Source organism: Cucurbita pepo, chromosome 2, assembly GCF_057944985.1.
Source record: "Cucurbita pepo subsp. pepo isolate OVF chromosome 2, ASM5794498v1, whole genome shotgun sequence".
In the NCBI taxonomy this organism is placed as follows: domain Eukaryota; kingdom Viridiplantae; phylum Streptophyta; class Magnoliopsida; order Cucurbitales; family Cucurbitaceae; genus Cucurbita; species Cucurbita pepo.
This window is the reverse complement of record NC_141799.1, coordinates 5,781,098-5,801,979: the sequence shown is the minus strand read 5'-3', so window position 1 is coordinate 5,801,979 and position 20,882 is coordinate 5,781,098. Positions and strand designations below refer to the sequence as shown.

General features: G+C 36.2%; 2 protein-coding genes and 1 non-coding gene across 3 annotated transcripts; 1 reads left to right on the top strand and 2 right to left on the bottom strand.

Moving 5' to 3' along the window:
- Positions 1-2,197: 2,197 nt before the first annotated feature.
- LOC147793411 (small nucleolar RNA Z159/U59) lies at positions 2,198-2,283 on the bottom strand. The gene has a single exon (XR_015420166.1). It is a non-coding gene; the product is annotated as a small nucleolar RNA Z159/U59 (small nucleolar RNA).
- Positions 2,284-4,955: 2,672 nt separating this feature from the next.
- Positions 4,956-13,678, top strand: LOC111788559 (protein POLLEN DEFECTIVE IN GUIDANCE 1). The gene is made up of 11 exons (XM_087121398.1): positions 4,956-5,903; positions 8,060-8,211; positions 8,556-8,659; positions 9,389-9,477; positions 10,270-10,343; positions 11,640-11,790; positions 11,872-12,039; positions 12,222-12,319; positions 12,415-12,537; positions 12,647-12,715; positions 13,071-13,678. Exons 1-11 carry the CDS (start codon positions 5,219-5,221, stop codon positions 13,275-13,277), a joined length of 1,920 nt encoding a protein of 639 aa, XP_086977524.1. The 5' UTR covers positions 4,956-5,218; the 3' UTR covers positions 13,278-13,678.
- Positions 13,679-15,325: 1,647 nt separating this feature from the next.
- On the bottom strand, positions 15,326-18,598 carry LOC111787694 (wall-associated receptor kinase 2-like). Its single transcript, XM_087121061.1, has 4 exons — positions 18,044-18,598; positions 17,626-17,930; positions 16,891-17,114; positions 15,326-16,781 (listed from the first exon to the last, which is right to left on the bottom strand). Exons 1-4 carry the CDS (start codon positions 18,596-18,598, stop codon positions 15,532-15,534), a joined length of 2,334 nt encoding a protein of 777 aa, XP_086977187.1. The 3' UTR covers positions 15,326-15,531.
- Between the last annotated feature and the right edge of the window lie 2,284 nt (positions 18,599-20,882).

Here is a 20,882-nt window from a genome sequence, read left to right as displayed (position 1 = left end):
TGGTGAAGTTGAGGCAATGAAGTACGAAATTATTTGAAGATGGGCTTCTATCATATTCAAAGTCTCAATCGAAGCATTGCGAGCAAATGCCTACTAAGGTAAGAACTTGACAGACTTGATTTGCATATCTATTCTACTTTGATTACTATGCTTTGTCTTAACTTATAAAATAACTTGCTTGATTATGCTTTGTCTTAACTTATAAAATAACTTGCTTGATCCTTAACTATTATTTTATACATTTTAGACATCAAAAAACGAAACAAAAACATGAACTGAAAATAGAAAGACTAATATAGAAGAAAAAAAAAAAAACTAGTTTTGTTATTATAAAAAATGTGACATTTCGTTTCCATTTACAAATCATCATAGAGAGGAGCCTTAAGATAGGAAAACTAAAGGCCATGTGTCAGGGACAGGTTCCGGTCACACTTTTGATGCCATGCCATTGTGGTGGCACGGGAACCACTGAATGGGGGCGGTTTGAATCTCATCGCTGGCGTGTGGAATACAAGTACATCCAAGCACAGCGCAGCCAAGAGGGTCCAAGATTGCTTCGTCGAATGGGCTGGCCTTTTGCAGTAGAATGTTGGTTGGGTTAGCTCTGCCTTGTTGTGATAGGGGGTGAAAGGAATTGATGAAGAAATGTCTTAGTTGGTTGAGGGGATCTGAAAGAACATTGCCCCATCTCCTAAAGTACAAAGCTATCAATCTGATTGACGTTCAAAATGCAATTAAGTTCCATCTACGCCACAGGCAGAATGGATGAGTGAAAGGTGTTAATGTCATGGAGTGAGGAATATCTCGTCTCATGTAAGACAATACAATGCACTTTGAAGTGTTGTCGAGGAACTGCAGGCCTGCTTGAGCATAAGATAGGCAATTGAGATCTTGAGCTAGCTTATTTGTTATGGGGAACCAATGCTTCAGCCGGAATATAGCCCGAATATAGCTTACCTCGAGCACCTGATGGGAATTTTAGGAACTTCTAGCTTATGATTTACCCCAAATGGTAAAGCAACACAAGCTTTGAACTTCCTTGGAACAATAATAAAAAAATCTCCTCTCAAGAACATCTTGATGGTGAATCTGTCCTCGTTCACATGTGCATTTTTCTCAATTTTACCCGTTTTTGGAACCTAAATACAAAGCCACATCAGAAAGAGACTCCTAGATGAGGCACTTCATATACCATGTCCGAATGTGTCATGTCATAGTTAATCAATGTTGCTCTACCCACACAATCGCTTCTTCTTTTTTTTTTTTTTTTAAAGTAGAATTTGCAATTGTGTGGCACTCATTCCTAACACTGAGTGAGTCAAGTCAAGTGGTAGCGATTGTGTAGCACTTACTCCTAATACCGAGTGAGTCAAGCCAACTGGCAGTGATTGTGTAGCACTCACTGTTAGGATCGATACCAGTTGTTAGGATCGCACAACAACGCACACGCTCGATCTAGATGAACACAAAGAGAAGAATAGAGAGAAGTTGCAAGGAGAACTCTGGCTAAAAGGATTTTGTATGGATGACTTCAGGGATGTACAACAAGAGAGAGTACAGAGAATAGAAAGTACATTTCAAAGCTTTACTAGACGGGATATATATATGGTTCAGTCTACTAAATATAGCTTTACCAGATTTAACCATCTACTATATATAGCTATGTACCATATATAGCTTTACCGGATATAGCTTCACTAAATATAGCTTTACCGGATATAACCGTTGACCAAGCTATAAATAAGTATCAGGCTCCATAAGCCTAACACTCACTACCAACACTGAGTGAGTCAAGCCAATTTGAATTCACGTCGCATACGGTCAGACAATGTATGCTCTAGCCTATATCCCTGTTTTGAGAAGGTGTTAGAAAACAGAGGCCTAGAGATTTTCGAAAGGAGTTTAAAAAGTAAGAATGAGAGAAGATTTGAAAGCAACATTATAACTTTTTAGTACGAAGAATTTGACAATTAGTCACATACTCTTATAACACATTTTGAGACAATTCATTCACGTATGTCATAGAGGTATGTCAGATCCAGACATGATTTCACCAAACAGTTATACAACTTTCTTATGATACATTTTGAGGTGATTCAAGTCTAAAAGGACTAGACATGATTCAACCGAGTAATTGTACAAATAGAAAATACAATAATACAATATAGTGTAATACAAGAAAAAGAAATTGAGTACAGCCTCTTCAGTTCAGGTATCCAAATTGTTTCCTCGTGGAGAAAATCGGAAGAACGAAAGTTAAATTTTGTGATCATCCTTGGAGGCAACATAAAAGAAACCAAGAACACATCAATTTTTTTAAAAGAAAAAATAGTATAAAAAGAGACTTATTTATGCATGATGAAGTTGGACGACCTTAAATTATTATAAAAATATAAATAGTGATATAACAACGTTGCAACAAAAATAGATTACAACAAAAAGATAATAAATAAGTTAGAAGGTAGAATTACTAACCATGTTTTGATCTTAATGTTGCAACAAACACCTACTATCTTATGAATGCGATCTATTATAATAGTCTATTTTCCTACGGTGATTATTCTAAGTGGGCAATTGGATATGTATTTAATTTCCTACACACGGTCCACACGTGCAAGTATTGACCCACCAGTCAGTTCGCACACCTCCTGGACCCCTTTCTGGTCGGGCGAACATTTTCTAGTAGCTGTTGATATCAAACACACGTTAGGAATAACGACTGTCATGACAGCATTATGGTAAACATAAATGATTGTTTCCCTGTCTCGTAGAGTATGCGTCCATACTATCGTAAAAGAAGAGGGGGTATCCCTTGATGCATGAACACACAATAATGCATAAGATCCCAACAATTTTCTATTTTTCATTATCATATACTACTAACCCCGCTAGCGTCTTCCTTCATATCATATCTTCCATGCGTGTATCGGGGTTGTATTTCATGCCAATTCCTCATTTTGCATGTCAATCATATCATATATCATTTATATCAAACATAAACGATATCATAACTTATCATGTCTTTGTACGTAACAATTCACATCATGCACGTATCATACCATACCATATATCATAACAGTCACATAACATAACTCAAGCAAGCCTTCAACATATCATATCATAAACATATCAATTCATCACATACAACATAATATTCACGTATCATATTATATACATATCATTTCATAAGAGTTTGCATATACGGGCATATAACATGTGCGAAGCCACAGACATGTGTCATCATACAATACACAATTATAATAAAATCGATGGTAGGGCCACCTACTTGGTTGGTCTTAGCTAGGTTTTTTCCTAAGTTTGATTACTTTCGCTTCTTGTTCCTTGAAATTGCTCCAAATATCGCTGGTTGTTATTTTCTAATAGAAAGTGCATCCTGTTTCGTTAATAACTCAAATTTAACTTATATCAAGAAATTTAACCTTATACTAACCTTAATTGCCTTAAACAAGGTCAAATTCAGCTTCGGGATGGTCGAAACGGTAGAAAATTGTGTATTTATCCTTTACTGAGCAGAGAAGCTAATTTTTGAGTCGCCAAGTCGAGTCGTTTAAGCCATTTAAGTCGAAGGGGCTTTTTGTTGTAGGTGTGACACGTGACGCAACGGGGCGTTGACGCGTGTGCAGGTCGAGTCAGGTCGAGGTGTGGGTCACGGATTGGTGCTGGATTGCTGCGGGTACTAGGTCGTTGTAGATGTTGCACCTTTGCAAGTGGGTCGAGGCTGTATGTTGGGCAGATGTTATGGGTTGCCGATGGTATTGGGTTATTCGTTGGGTACCCGATCCAAATCTGACCCGAAGTCCACGGACTTTTTCTTCCTTACTCAAATTATCGCGAAAATTTGCGACGTTTCACGACTTGTAATCACCTATAACAACATAGATCTACGAGGTCCCAAAAGTATGAAACCCACATTTCATTTTCGACGAAGAACAACGTTGTCAAGGCATGGAAACTTACCTCCTATGTATGTGTAGTCGTCGGTGGTCTTTTTTGCAGCGTGGTTCATTCGTTCTTCGCGTCGGTTTGTGGGATTGGCCTCGCTAGAAAACTTTCAAACTCTTTCTCTCTCTTTATTCCTTTTTATAGGGGATCTGGAGTGGGGCAGGAGGTGTTTGTCTCGTCTTTGGTGCAGCGTGAGGGTCGGGGAGAGAGTGTGGCTGAAGTGGAAACGAGAATTCCGACACTCACCGAAATTCTCATGAGTCCTTTTTTTTTTAATGTGGCCGTTACTCCAACTGTTTATGTGCATGCGTGAACTACGCAGAGAGGAATAATCATGAAACATAGGTCCTACCACGATCTATGATTGTACGTGATTGCACTTCTCAATCCTAACCGTCGAGTCACTTATTAAGTATTTTTAAATACTGAAACCACATTTAACAATGTTTCCAGCAAAGACAATAACTCTTATGTAAAGGTGACAATATTAGAGATCATGGAATCATCAAGTCACGATGAGATTCCACATTTAAGTTGTAGTAAATGACATTCATTTCTAAACTTTGAAAAAGAGACGTTCAACTATGTTATTTTTATTATTAAAGTAAATAATTGAAAATGATTTTCTGCATAAATTTGTCACGACACATATATAGTTGCAACGTGTATACTCATAACACCGTGTATCTATTTTAATAAAAATGTTTGCTGGCATATTGAATTAAAATAAAATTAATAGATTCCTAAATAATTATAAATTAAATTATTTGAATTACACGTAAGCAAAATTTGGTTATATATAAATATATAAATATACTATTTATTTATTTAATTCAATAACAAATATTGCAATTTTTCATTTTAGTTAATTTTTCTTATCTGTCTCTCACAAATTAAGCTTACAATATTAATGAAGATTTCCTCTTTCTCAAAAAAAGAAATAAAAAAATAAACCAATAAAATTAAATAATAATTAAAAATAAATAAAAAAAAATGTCTGTGAAGGATTCTTGGGCAGGGAATTGTTGTCCATAATTCTCCCATAGGGCGAAATCAATAGTATTTGTCGCCCATTAGGTCTCCATTTGATGAATTCTTGAATTTGAATCCAAGTTTCGTCCCTGTTCTGGATTCCAATTCCTAGATTTCTATCCCACAATCCATTTCCAAGATCAAAGCAATCGCTCTTCCTCATTGGGATACGTAGGAACAAGTCTAGAATTGCACTTTGATTCCCAAATTTTTTTGGTCAGTCATGGAATTGAGATCTGGTGGTAGAAAGCTGTCTTTCGATGTGCTTCGCGGAAGCGGTTCTTCTGAAGATGATAGATCCTTAATTTTGGGCTCAAAATCTGATCTAATTTCAAATGGCGTCGAAGAATCCGTATCGCATCATATGATTGAGAAGCCCAATCGGAAAAAGAAGCGGCATCGTGGCTCAAAGAAGAATAAGGCAATGATGATGACGGCACCTTCGGATTTCTCAATTCCGGAGGAACCGATCGCTGACAAATGCATGATCTCTAATTCCGTCTTTGACAAGTGCGAAGACTTGGGGCGACTTTCCGAAAACAGAGGTAGTATTTGTACGAATCGCTTGGGGTTGGAACTGAATTTCCGTACATGTTCTACTGGGACTGTGGTTTGTGAGGAGTTGACTGTTCCCGAGGAGAGTAGAGGGAGCGTATCGATGTTGGGGCAGACGACAGAGGTGGATTGCCCAAATTTGCGCAATGAGAGGTTTACTTTCGGTGAGTTGAGGCAAAGAACTGTGAATGGAGATGATGCATCATCAAGATTTGGCGATGATGGGAACGTGGAGTCTTGCGTGGAAACGAACTCTGGAGTAAAGCAAAAAAGTGAGCCGAACGGAAATGTGGTGCAAAGATTGGAGACTGCAGGGTCCTTGGACTGGAAGCGGCTCATGGCTCAGGACCCTTGTAAGTGAACTTTCCTTGTTAATTATGATTTTTTTATGGATTCCCTTAGCATCGCCCGTTTGTTAGTTGAAGACGTAGTAGATTGTTGGAATATCATTATTTGCTCTTGATGTAGTAAAATATTTCACTGCAAATTTTAGTCTCTTGGCTATTCAACGAATGTTCCATTGGCCAAGAGGATGGCAGTGGACATTTCTTGTTTGCATAAAAATTAAATCAATCAAGCAATGCAGAAAGCTTGATTCTGTTTTATGCTTTTGAATAACTAAAAAATCGTTTAGGAAAATAATCCTGACCGTTTCCACCCATTATGGAGTGCATCTGGATCTATTATGACCCTTTAGGTTTGCCTTTAATTGTACAAATTGTTGCAAATTGCGAATGCAGTGCTTCCATTTTTTTTTGGTATGATTCTTTGTTTTTGATATCTGTGAGTGCTTGCATGCACTTTGGTTATTCTTCATTGACATGAGCCTTATTGGCGACTAGTGCAACCCATGATGGTTTTCTTTTTGGCATGATATGATTTATTGGGAGAGGGAACACATCTCTTCCAATTGTTATTAAAATGAGCATGCCAGTTGTTCATTGTTACCCCAGTAGAAGTCGAATATTCCAATGTCTTTCTCTCGCTTTTTTTGATGTTTTAATTGTACACTAACAGACTATACTAAACACCAAAATAAGGATTGTATAAGATGGTGCAGAAGGTGTTCACAGTAATTTTGATACAAATGAAAATTCCTTGTGAAGAAGATGTGAGTAGTTGAAGAAGGAAGGTTAAGATTTTGTGCAGTTTGCTTTATCCTGGCAATCTACTTGGTTGGATGATTTGTTTTTAGATTTGGTACAAGCCCCCATTAAACCTAAAGTTTATAGGAATAGGGAAGTGGAGAATGGAACCTATTAGGCACAAAGGACTTTCACTCAAAAGTGAATGTTTCATGAAGTTATTTCTCCTAGCAAACAACAGGGAGGGATAATTATGTAGTTCTTGTTAAAATGCAGTTGAGAAATGAGAAACTTTTGTAGCATTTCATCAGACATTTCTATGTGAATTCATTTAGAAAGAAGAATCTGTTTGTTAATCATTTGCTCATCCGTTGTTGATGTAGATGAAATGATATAGGGACGTTCTTTTGGAATGAGATAATATGTGTGGTAAGAGTCCGTTGTGGTGATATGGTTATACTCCTGTAATGATTCATAAAAAATATGGTGGTAATCAAGGAGACCATCATTGAGGCTTGTAAGCTAAAGCACTTCCGTTTGGACAAGCCCTTGCTAAACTGCAGGAGTACAGATGAGGCATGAATGGTTTGCTTGAACTGGTGGTAGTCTGACACCCCAGAGATTTCTTGAAATGCACATCAAAGTAATTATTTAGATCTCTCTTTTATTATCTCTGGGGTTATGGTCACCCCTTCCAAGTCTGTTGAATGAAGAAATGGAGAAAGAAGGTTTTTTTAGTTGCTTTCTGGGCAAAAAAAGAGGACGAAGAAATTTTTGTTTTTGTGTTTGATTTTGTTCTTTTGTTGTTTTATTTAAATTTTTCTTTTTTTAGTTTAACTACATGTAAGGAGATGGAGATTCGAACCTTTGATCTTTTGACCGAAAAATAATGCATTAACTAATTAAACTATGTTCAATTTGACAGTTTTGGTGTTTAATTTAGTTGATTAACAAAGAACATATATAATTTATTGCCACAAGCAATAAAAATATAAAATTATTTAAATGCTATATTAATAATATAAAAACAATAAAAAGATGTCTACTCAGTTTTTTATCACTGTATCAAACAGAAAATAATGATAGGAACCTGAACTGTTCGGACCTATTTGTATAAACTTTGGGTTAAATTCTAAGATTTGAAACGTAGGGACCAAGTACATGGGAAAAATTAGGGATAAAATGCAATTTGGCCAGAATTTTAATAAATACAATATAAGAAATTTTATTCACATTCCACAATTTGTAACTATTTTGATTGATTTCCGTCTTATTCTCTCTTATTCTTGTTCATATTAAGTAAATGTAGTTGAAGCAGATGGAAGCAGAGTCTAACCAGAACCTGTGTTGCTCTGGTTCCTATGTGGCTCAATTTATTTCATCTGCTGTTATGCTTTCTTCATATTACTGACCTTTCGCTTTAGATACATTTTCTGCAGACAAGTCACCAGTTAAATCCTACATGGAGGAAATGTTTAGTGGAAATTCATTGCGGATCACTACCACTTTTGGCAATGAGAAAGAACGAGAAAGAGTCTATGATACCATCTTTCGCTTGCCATGGAGATGTGAATTGGTAGCCTTAGCTCTTATTTCATAATTATCAATTTGAGAGTTGCAAACTTTTTAGTACATGAACATGGTCTTAGTTCTATTGAGACTTGGCTTTTTGATCATTTTAATCAAACCAATTATTTGGCAGTTATGTTGGTCATGAGTGTTGTTTAAGTGAATTTTACTTTGTTTTGTAACCGTGAGTTTATACTTTGTTGATAAATAGAATTAAGTTTTTCCGTTATCTAAAAATGAAATTTACCCCCATTCATTTTTTTGGGGTGGGGCTGGGAATCTGAGGGTAAGAGCTTTCAGCTTGATCAGTCTTGTTCCCAACAGTTACTCCTAAATTTGAACTTGTTGCAGCTCATAGATGTCGGCTTCTTTGTCTGCCTTGATTCATTTCTTTCATTGTTAACCGTTATGCCAACAAGGATCCTGATAACACTTTGGAAGCTTTTTAGTACAAGGTTAGTTATCAGCTTCAACATCCCTTTCTTAGTGAAGTTTATATGAAACTGCAGATATTGCATTTGCCTTAGAAGAGTCAAGTCATTCAGGGATCTAGCCTTTAAATGCAAATATATACTTGTAGATATCAATGATGAAATTTATCAAAGAAAGATTGTTTTTTGTTAAGAAAATTGAATTTATTTTATGATTTTCGATGACCAAAGACTCGGGCTCAAAAGCAAGATTCTTCATTTTTAATCAGATTATTGGACGAAGGAGCTTCTATCTTATTGTTTGTTCAATACTAGCATGTTTATATTCTATATATTTTGGCTGCTTGGTACCCAGAAAGCTACATTTGGTAGTGAGAGACTAAACAATTCATGCTACATAGATCATTATAAATTTCCCAACAAAAATAGACGTAGGTAGAGAAGAATTTATGCCTTTCAATTCATTTTCTCTTTTGATCTAACTCCAGAACTAACTTACATTTTGATCGCAATTTGTGGTGTGACGGGTTTCTTTTGTGCTTTATTACTTGTTTTGATCTGTTCTAAAAATACTATTGTAGACACTTGAAGCCAATAATTTAGTCACATATTGTGAACACCTTCTTGATATCTCTCACCTGAACAAGCATCATGTCCTTGAACAAGATACTTGATTAGCTCGTTGTTTCTAACTTATTTAAACACAAAGTAATTAATGATGTTTAAAAATTTACGTAGTCACCTTCGTAACAGGACTTTTGGAAGACTTTCTTCAGCAGAGTTATCTGATTTTGGCTGTTTTTTAATAATGGCATCCGGAGTTGCCCTCTTAGAATTGACGGGTATGCGATGTCTTCAGATTCTAGTTTCTTTGTTCTCTTTTCTTATTAATTGTCTTTCAATTAGACTAGTGGCTTAAGTATCTGAGTAAGTGTGAACGTAGACACAGTGCAGAGACTCTTAAAATAAGCTATTTTCGAACAATTAGTACGCAAGTGGTTGGGACGCAAATGTGGAACAATTTCAGACATACAGGGTCACAGTTGATTAAAAAATACTTTTAGATTTGAATATTTTTATTGCACTTCAGTGCTTTCAAAGACTATGAATTGTGTCTATAAAGTTTTACTTACATGCATGTATACTGATGACAAATTTTAATTTATTGCAATTTTGAATATCAAAAAGATAATTATATTTGATCCCTCTCATAATATAGCTGAAATTTGTTGTTGCGAGCACTCAAAACAGAAGCCTTGTGTTTCAGTGTGAAGCCTCTTTCAATTTCATCCTTCTCTTTGTTTCTCCTGAGACCATAGACAGAGATTCTCCTTTGAACCTTTACCTCCTCCTGTTAGTTGCTGCTGAGAAATTTTTAGTTTTTCCCCCTTTTATGGTGTTAAGTGCATATATTCAGCTTTTTTTTTTTTTTTATTCTTCTCATCAGCCTTCAATGAGAATCTCTTCCAACTTGAATTTTTGGAATGTCCTCACATTGTTTCTTTTCAAGAAATTGTGTCTATGCTTTCTAGATGAGTATAATTTTGTTCCGTTGAATGTGAAAAAGTCTTATTTGTACTCATGATGCATTTTTAAGTTGCTAATATTTCTTTTATATTTTAAACCTTTTTCAGATATCAGCTTAATTTATCACATGATTCGTGGTCAAGGAACAATTAAACTATATGTTGTTTACAATGTATTGGAGGTTAGTTGAGAATCGGGTGTAGAATAATCCTACTTCTAATCTAGTGCTTTATCGATTTGATAGATTTCAAATGCATGAATCATTAATTTGATGAGTAATCATGTTTGATGCTTGATTTTGAAAATACTCCTACCAGTGTGTTGATACCTTTTATAACCTGATGTTGATACTTGCATGAATGTTAGATGATTCCAACAGTAGTGCAATTTCTGAAGATTGATTTTGTCATTAGTAACTTGTTATTAAAATTGATGGAAGAATTTTATTTCCAAAAGTTTGATTTTGAAACATCTTTGCTCATGTCAATTGGGTTTCGTTGGATTTTCTTTTGATGTCCACACTGAGAAAGTTGAGAAAGTGGATCCACGTCTATCCCTCTCTCCATTTCTCTTTTTAGACATCTATGTTATAAATAAGGAGATGCTTTTCATTGATAAAACTTCCCTCGAGCCATGATGCTTACAAAGGACCTCAATTGGTTTAAATGTGAAAACAACTATGGCGAAGCCATAATTTTTTGTAGAGAGGGACAAACTCATCTAACTTTGTATATATACAAAAGTTGAACTACAAAAACTGTAATGTATATGTATTTAGGTATACTTTTTGAATTATGACATACTAAGAGGGGACAATTCTCTGCCTGCCCACCCGTTCCACATCTGTAGCTACCCAGGAAAGTGCATCAATTAGACCCATACTGAATTTGACTAAATTCCTAATGTCCTCCCAATCTTATGCGAAAACAACTATGGCGAAGCCATAATTTTTTGTAGAGAGGGACAAACTCATCTAACTTTGTATATATATAAAATTTGAACTACAAAAACTATGAAGTATAAGTATTTAGTTATACTTTTTGAATTACAACATACTAAGAGGGGACGATTCCCTGCTTGCCCACCCGTTCCACCTCTGTAAGTGCACCACTTAGATCAAGACTGAATTTGACTAAATTCCTAATGTCCTCCCAATCTTTTGAAACTTCCTTCAAATCCATCATTGTTTCCAATGAGTAGCCTTGAGAACATTAAGCTGGAGGGGGTTCTCTCCAACCCCGACCCTTATGGTATGGACACGACCAAGAAGAAGAGTATTCTTTTAGTTTTAGTTTGACGTTGGAGAAAAAAGGTTACTTCCTTTTGCAGTTTTGATCTATGTTTGTCAAACATTATGTTGTTTTGTATCTCTGGGAAAATTGCTTATACTATTGTGTTTCTGTTCATTATTGATTACTATGAAAAGTTTTATTGTTTCAGAATAGCAATATTCTTTATCCTTTTCCCCTTGTTTCAGATATTTGATAAACTATTTCAAAGTTTTGGTGGAGATGTGTTGCAAACTTTATTTAACTCAGCAGAGGGACTTGCAAATTCTCCACCTGAAAACATGGGCTTCTGGATCGGAAGATTCATTTCTGATCAAGTTCTCGCTGTGGCTGCCTCAAATATCCTTCTTTTGGAATTCTGGAATTTTTCTCATGGTTATAGATATTATGATTCTCCTTTGGCTCCTTGACTATTCATACTTGTTCATTCTTTTATCTTATTAGTTCAGGCAATTACCTTATCCACCTGTATAGTGGCTCATAACAACGCCTTGCTTGCTTTGCTGGTGTCTAATAACTTCGCAGAGATAAAAAGCAATGTGTTTAAACGTTACAGCAAAGACAATATTCACAGTTTGGTTTATTTTGGTATGTCAGCTTCTTTTCTGCACAGTCACAATCAGGAGTCTTGTAGCAAATGAACTCTAGTAAATCCACATAATCTGAAACTTCAACAAAGTCCCATCAAATAAGATCCAAAAGTAATAGAAGTAAAATAGAAGCATAACATTTGCATCCTACTACATCTTTGATGTTATTTATTTTGATAGATTCAATCGAAAGATTCCACATTTTGGCATTTCTCTTGTTTGTGCTGGCTCAAAACATATTGGAGGCGGAGGGTCCCTGGTTTGGGAGTTTTCTCTATGTAAGTTCTCTCGGCCATCTTTACTTGGAACATATTATTATGAAAATTGATTAGTAGCAACTACTTTTCTTAAAACTTTTTTTGGGTGGCTGCAGAACGCTCTCATGGTTTTCATCTGTGAAATGCTCATTGATATCATAAAGCACTCATTCTTAGCTAAATTCAACGGCATAAAGCCTATCGCATACTCAGAGTTTCTTGAAGACCTTTGCAAACAGGTTCATGATTTTCTCATTTATCTTTTTATTTGTTCCTTAATTCATTAATACATTGTCCCATATATACATAATGTAACTCTTTTTCAATTGTTGTTACATCCATCATTAGGCTCTTAACATGCCATGTGAAGATGCAAAGAAAAATTTGACATTTGTTCCCGTTGCGCCGGCATGCGTGGTAAGGATGCTTATTTTATAATTTAGACAAATATTTCTCTAAATGGAAAAAGAACTTTTTCATTAATGATTGAAAAGTTGCCATGACACATTATGAGCATGTTTTTTCGTTTAAGTTCAAATTTTTGGATGTTTAAACTTAAAATTTTGGATGCATAAAATGTTGTTCCTGTCATGTGTGCACTAAAGATTCATGAACATTTATGAAGACTTCTTGAACTGCCCGAAATGGATCTTTACTTGGGGATTATGAGCATGTTTGGTCGTTTTAGTTCAAAATTTTGGATTCATAAAGTGTTGTTGCATTTGGTGAATGAAATTTTGGATGCATAAGTGTTGTTGCATTTGGTGTATAGGTCATTCGCGTGTTAACTCCAGTATATGCTGCCCTTCTTCCATACAATCCTCTCCCATGGAGGTTTCTTTCAGTTCCTCTCCTCTTCGGCGTTACCTATGTCATGCTCATAAGCCTCAAGATTTTGGTTGGCTTAAGTCTGCAGAAGTATGCAACTTGGTATATCAACCGATGCCGAAAGAAGAAGCACCATCTACATGCCGACTAATCAGAAGAACGAACCGTATAAAACCTCGCTCACATTATGCTGAAATGAAATCGTTGCTTCAGATGGTTGCCATAACGTGTGAGGAATGCGTAGAGGAGGATGGCTCAACTTGCTTCGCCTTGCTCATGTTGTAGGTGGAAGCAGCAACCTTGAAGAGGAGGACCTTCTTGCCACAGGTTTATCGAGGTATCGTATCGTGTTATGTTTTCAGTATCGAAATGCAAAATGTAAATGAAGTTTTTGCCTCAAATGTTTTGGTATTAACTGCATCCCGTAGTAGAGGTTGTGGCTTAAGGAGTTGAGATGGCAATCATGAGTTGCAATCTAATAAAATATGATGGTCTACACAAGAAATTATATCATTGAATAAAAAACGAATGCTAGAGAAGATGTTTACAATATATATAGAACTTGTAAGTAGACCTGATGTGGACTTTTGCATGAAGTTCAAAATTATTAGGTTAGATATGATAATCATTTTCTAAACTAATTGACTTTTATGTTACTTATAATGTAGATAGATTGTGAAGCTTTTAATTTTTAATTTTTTTAAATATTATTTCCTTCAAATTTAACAAATTTTTAATTCTAAAAAATATATTTTTAGTTGTGATATAATTATATACACATTTATTTATTCTATAATTATTTTTTAGATTATTTATTTTGGAAAGTAATTTTAAGTAAAAAATGTTTGAAAATAAATAAACATTTATTCGGAACAACTCGAACCAATGCAATGATTGAATTGGGTTCATCATTAAGATTGGTTTTGCATTGGTTCATCATTAAGATTGGTTTGAACAAATTTATATTTCAATCATCGTTTTTATTCTTTTTTTCTTTTCCTTCTTTCATTTCCTCTCTTTTATACTCTTCATCTATTGTTTCAAATCCAGAATTCGAAGTTTTTTTTTTTTTTTTTTTTTTTTTTTTTTTTTTTTTTTTTGGTAATTTTAGATATATTGAAAATATAAAAGATATTTATTATAGGAGAGACCAATCAAAGAGAACTAGGAGAGACCAATCAAAGAGAACTTTTATCATTTGATAGCTTCTCCTTTTAAAGTGATCATTTATTCTTCGGTGGATCCCTCTTATTCCCGTTTAGTCCCCTCCGTTTTCTTCGGATCATACCTTTCATCTCACTTCCAATTCCTATCTTAATAGGAGTGAGACGTCTACTTTTTCCGACCGCAACCAAAAACCTTCAACGTATGTGGTCGTTTCCGAGTATTTTTACTTTTTCCGACTGCAACCAAAAACCTTCGACGTATGTGGTCGTTTCCGAGTATTTTATTGTTAAGTATAGTTATGATTTTTTCAGTTTATCTATCTATTGATCAAATAACAATAGTTATATCTATCAATATGTATGATTTTGGACTATCAATAATGTTTTTTCTTTAGAGTTGGGCTACTTAAGCGGAAAGAGAAAAAAAATGTAGTAGGTATCAAAAACTTCTATGTTCATCTTGTGTAAAAAGACACCAGCAGCGTAGGGTTAAAAAGAGAAATAAATGCCACCACACGTATCCATATCCATTTTTTACCTTTTCACAATTGAGAATTCCGAAGTGAAATTTTTTCTTGTCTGTTCTCTTTGGAAAGAAAGGTCGAAATAAGAAAGACATTATTCCCTTTTTGTCAAGTACCACCGATACAAAAAAAAACTAATTTCAAGTGGTTACATCTTTTAGCATAGATGACAATTCTTGATAATTCTTATAGCTATAGAATTGTCACGAGGAGATCTATAATTTTTGAAGAAATCGAAGGTTAATTTAGATGAGAATGAATCTAGAAAATGCAAAAAAAAAAAAAAAAAAGAAAAAAAAAAAATTTGTAGAATGTCTAGAAAATCCAATTTCTTGTTGTAGGGCTCATTTGGAGAATGCCTAAGAGAATAGGATTTATGAAAACACCAAACTGAATACTTCTAGGATCGGACTATATTATGTTAAATAATTCTCGATCAAGATTTTTATGAACAATTGAACAATTAATCATATAAACAAATAAGTGGTGTAGGCACGAGAATCGTTGCCTCCTTAATGATATTTGACTCTATGTTGGTCTACTCAAGAGATTTCTACTAATCTTGACTAGAGAATCTAAGAACAACATCCATAACGGGTATATAGTGAAGTGTTCATCACTAATAAAAAGTCAGTGACAAGATCAAAATTAAAGATAGATTAAAAGTTTAAAAACTCCCCTATGGTGTGTGAGTAACTTAAAAAGTGATCCAAAATTATCTCCCAGAATCTGCTTTTGGTATGATTTGGTTAGTGGGAAAGCTATCATATCGGTTACTCCCTTCCGTACACTCAGTTCCAGATGCAACCTCGCGACCAACAGAATCAACACCATCGTCCTTCTGATTCTCCTTTTCTCCACTCAACAAAACCTCTGATTCTTCAACTAATGGAGATTTATCATCAACCATCCATGGATGACCAAACGCCATATGAAACAACCCTTCAAGCTCTGCAGCCACCTCCTTCATTGTCGGCCTTTCTTCCCCTTTCACTTTCAAACACCTCTTCGCAAGGCTCGCGACTTCCTTCAGTTGCTCGTACTCCACATCGCCGCCCAAATTTTTGTCTAACATTTCTCTCACCCGATTCTGTTTCAGAGCAATTAGAAAGTACATCGACAGATTCCGTTCTTCCTCCGATCGGCTGAAGGATAGAGGAACTTTTCCGGTCATTAATTCCACGAGAACAACGCCGAAACTGTACACGTCGCTCTTCTCTGTTAATTGACTGGTTTGCAGATACTCTGGATCTAGGTATCCGAGAGTTCCTTGCACGATTGTGTTCAAATCGACCTGATCCAAGGGAACTAACTTCGAAGCACCGAAATCGGAGACCTTCGCGGTGTAATTTTCATCGAGGAGAATGTTCGTGGACTTCACATCTCTGTGAATGATCGGAATCGAGGCCGATGAGTGAAGATAGGAGAGAACTCCAGCGGTTTCCGATGCGATTTTAAGGCGGATCTTCCAAGGAATCGGCCGCGGCGATTTTCGCTTGTGGATGTGATCGAAGAGCGTACCGTTGGAGACGAACTCGTAGACGAGAAGAGGAACTTCTTCTTCCAAGCAACAGCCTAAGAGTTTAACTGTGTTGCGGTGATTGATCTGCGAGAGGACGATGACTTCGTTGATGAACTGCTTGTTTTGAGCGTTGTCGACAACCTTGGATTTCTTGATGGCGACGGCGGCGCCGGTAGGGAGGATGCCTTTGTAGACGGTTCCGAAGCCACCTTTGCCGACGATTCGGTCGTCGGAGTAGTTGTTAGTGGCTTTCCGTAATTCCTCTGCGGTGAAGATCTTTGCAGTTTGGTTGGCTTCATCGCGGATGGAAAGCTGTTGCTCTAACATTAATCCGCCGTTTCGTTCGAAGAAATTAGCTTTGAGTTTGATGAGCTTCCATCTCTTGAAGCCGATGTAGAACCAGGACGAACTTACTAGCACGCCCATTACTGCCAGCCCGATACCTGCCGTTAAGACAGTGATTGTTGAATTAGTGATCATTTGTTATTATCTAATATTTTTATCATGAATTAGTGATAATTTAAGAAGAGGTTGGAAGAGGGAATGTGATACCAGAAAGTAATATGAGAGTATGGAACCGGCGGCGGGGAACACAGCCATTGCTATCCTTTCTGCCACTGCCGGAGTATCCATTTGGGCATTCACATCGATAACCTCCTACCGTATTTATACATATATCCCTACACTCGTTTTCATTTGGATCATCACATTCATTTATGTCTGAACAAACCAATACATAAGAGTAAGTTATCACAATCTTTTCTTTTCTTTTCTTCCTACAAGGAGCCGAATAAGAAAATATCTAAGCATACATACAAATTTAAGTTGCTTAATTGAACGTGTGAAGCATGTTATATAATGTGTGCATTGAAGATAGGGGGCAATGAGTAGACATAAGTGTAAGAGATAGATCTGTTGAAAGGTCGTGTAGGACCCTGAGCTTTAACCTCGAAAGTCAAGTTTTTAGAGGGAATTTGGACATGCGGTTTTGGAGTCAAATCCGTCCATATGAAGTATGAAATCTTGCCAAATTTGATGTCAATAAGACATTCGACGGATGCTCCATGATATCGTATGCCCGTTCGTTAAAATCATGTCTACACCCACCAGATTGGAATTTGATGTCAATAAAACATTAGACCAAGCTCATTTACCTACGGTTTAAGGTTTGGACAAAACTTCTAAACTCGAACCAACCAAATAAACCAAATAAAAGAATTAAAATCAATATTTTTAATTAAAAAAATTAAAGTAAAAAAAAAAAAAAAACTTGACGTACCTTGGCACCCAACATGTGGCAAATAAGGATTCCCAGTGAATCCCTGCAAGCAGTTGCAGCGGTAGCCCCCCATGAAGCCAGGGTTCAGGCAGCTACTATTTCCCTGACACGCAAACCCTTGGCTGCCCGCAGCCGCCTCACACGACTCATTGCCGATGGACCACTCCAACACCATGGGCACTGTGGCGTTCGGGAAGTGTGGAACATAAGCCGGCGAGAACCTGAACTCACCCTCCTCCACCAAGAAGCTGTACCCACACGAAAATATATCCGAACCGTTCGTCACATCGCTTCCCTCCACCGTCAAATTCATCTATTTAATTCAATCTCGTTAATTCTCATACAATAATTTTACTGTTAAAAGTAGATGGGAAGAACAATAAATGAAAAGATACTTATCCTAAATATTCTTAACAAAAATCTTGCCTGTTTCAATCCACTAGGAATTGTCATTTGGCAACACCCGACACCGGAGCACGTCCCGTTCGGCATATTCCGATAGCTACTACAAAACGATGCACAACCCGACAAGTAATCCTCATCATCTTGGAGGATGCCTCCGATCATTGAAACAGTACTACAACCAACGACGGTGAAGATGTTCTTCGTTGAGATCGTGAACTTGTCAAACTTAAGAAGCGTTTCATTGTGGCCAGACATATTTCCTTTGCCATCAAAACAATAATTAGCCACAAGATTTTCGATAACCAAATCGGCATCTTCCACCGAAACACTCATGATTGGAATGTTGTCGACGAACGGCTTGTTGGGAAGAATCGAGGTGTTGCAAGTGACGAGAAATGCCTCATTAAGGGAGCATTCAGGAGTGAGTCCAAATGGGTATGGAATCTCGACTTCGCCGCATTGATACGAGCAGCCCGGCAAGGCGATGGCTGACCGGTCGACTTCATCGTCCGCCATGGCAGCCATTATCATGAAGGCGATGTAGAACCATGTTGGCATCTCCAGTGAAGAAGTCATTGGTGATGCTTGAAAACTAGGAAAGATAAAAAGTTGACATATTATTCAAGAGAGTTATAACCTAAAAGTCGCCGCTGGCCGGTTTCAGTATATTAAAATCTGGATCATAATGAACAATATGAATCTTAACGAAAAGGACGAGATTCTTTTTGACAATTCCAAGGTTATGGGAGAGGGAAGTCGTTGTTGGTTGAGTTGTTGTCCTGTCGTTGGGTATATAACTGTTTGTGCCTTTGGTAATATCCCATCCAAGATTTCTCCGACCAATCATTAATGTTTTTTTTTTCTTAAAGAAGCCTCCAACCAGTGTTTGCCTACACATAATTGTACTTACAATGTTTGTCGTGAATGAAGCTGGCAGGGTTTTTCAACCTTTTGCATCAATGTGTGATCTATTTTGAAATAAACGAACTTTACGGAGAATCCGTGCATGTCATGAATGTGGAATCATATTCGGATTATCTAATAGAATATGAATCTATAGATCAAGGTTACGTTGAATACAACTCTTTTGTGGGAAATACGCGTAGCCTTTGTTAAGATCAATTAAGAAATAGATTATAAAATACTTTTAAGACACTACTAGAATGCAAACTTGGTGGGGTGGAGGAGTATTTAGGAAAAGAAATTTGAAAACGTGCGAGGTTTGATGATACGATAGCATATGCTCTCCCTATGATTGATAGAGTTCCCTACAACTACAAAGATGCTATTCAGAGCCCGGATAACTTACATTGGCAAGAGGCTATGAATGAGAAGATAGAAGTCATTGCAGATAAATGAAACTTGGGACTTAGTACGACTTCTGAAAGGTAAGAAGGAAATTGGTTGTAAATGGGTCTATGCAAAAAAGGAAGACTCTTTTAGTACACGTTATAAGGTTCGACTTGTGGCTAAAGGCTATGCGCAGAAGGAAGGAATTGATTACAATGAGATTTTCTCACATGTGGTAAAGCATTCTTCCATTCGGATTTTGGTGGGGTTGCTCGATTTAATCTTGAGCTTGTACAACTCAATGTAAAAACTACTTTCTTGCATGGAGATTTGGAAGAAGAAGTATATATGACACAACCCGTTGGTTTTCACATAGTTGGGCAACAACATTTGATATGCAGATTGAAGAAATCTTTGCATGGGCTGAAGCAATCTCCTTGCAATGGTATAAGAAGTTTGATCACTTCATGGTAGAGCATAAGTACACTCATATCAATTTGATTATTGTGTATATTTTTGGTGCCTTGACGATGGATCGTTTATCTATTTGCTCTTGTATGTTGATGACATGTTAATTGCTTTCAAGACACGTGTAGATTGATAAGCTCAAAGATCAATTTCTAAAGTATTTGAAATGAAAGATTTAGGCGAAAGAAAGAAAAAAAAAAAAAAAAAAACTTGGAATGGAGATAGGTACCATTTGATTGAATCAGCCTTAATATCACAAGCTTAGTGCTTCCATGTGTCCAAGTTTTGGTGATGACAAAAGGCATATGGAGAATGTTCCTTATACAAATGTTGTTGGTGCTTTGTTGTATGCTATGATGTGTACCCGACCTAATCTTTCACACGCGGTAAGCATGGTGAGTCGTTATATGCGAGCATTGACAGACTGTCAAATGAATTCCTAGGTACATTCTCTGTACTATTAATGTTGGTATCAAGTTTAAAAAATAAGAGATGTTTAATTAAGAATTTTGATTAATCCACCACACCTAAATGGTGTGAAAGTTATGTTATTTATAATCAAATAAATTACAAGTATATAGAAATAGTAATAAATGGAAATAATCATAAATGGAAAGATACCTGTGGTAATAAGGCAAATATCTAATATTAGATATTTGTCTTATAATAAAATATCAAATATAATATATATGTAAAGTATAATTTATTACTAAATATCCTTAACATTAATTTTAACGACTTCGTAGTTGGCTATGTGGATTCTGACTATGCTGGTGATTTGGATAAGCGACGATTCACTACTGGTTATCTATTTACTATGGCTGGTGGACAGACATGTTTGTTGGCGTTCAACATTGCAGTCTACTGTTGCATGGTCTACCACAAAAGGAGAGTATATGATAGTCACTTAAGCTTTTAAAGAAACTATTTGGATGTATGGTTTAGTTAATGACTTGCATATTGCTAAGAAACATGTAGATGTGTTTTGTGATAGCAAGAGTGCTATTTGTTTGTCGAAGAACCAAGTCCATCACGCTCGTATGAAGCATATTGATTTTCGATTTCATTTTGTTCGAGAAATTATCAACGAAGGGGACATTCG

Coding starts and splice junctions, on each gene's coding strand:
- LOC111788559 (XM_087121398.1), top strand. CDS start 5,219: ATGGAATTGAGATCTGGTGGTAGAAAGCTGTCTTTCGATGTGCTTCGC. Junction 11,791..11,871: donor TCTCGCTGTGGCTGCCTCAA/ATATCCTTCTTT, acceptor GACTATTCATAC/TTGTTCATTCTTTTATCTTA. Junction 12,040..12,221: donor TCACAGTTTGGTTTATTTTG/GTATGTCAGCTT, acceptor TTATTTTGATAG/ATTCAATCGAAAGATTCCAC.
- LOC111787694 (XM_087121061.1), bottom strand. CDS start 18,598: ATGACTTCTTCACTGGAGATGCCAACATGGTTCTACATCGCCTTCATG. Junction 17,115..17,625: donor CCTTATTTGCCACATGTTGG/GTGCCAAGGTAC, acceptor GGCTCCTTGTAG/GAAGAAAAGAAAAGAAAAGA. Junction 16,782..16,890: donor TACTCTCATATTACTTTCTG/GTATCACATTCC, acceptor TCTTAACGGCAG/GTATCGGGCTGGCAGTAATG.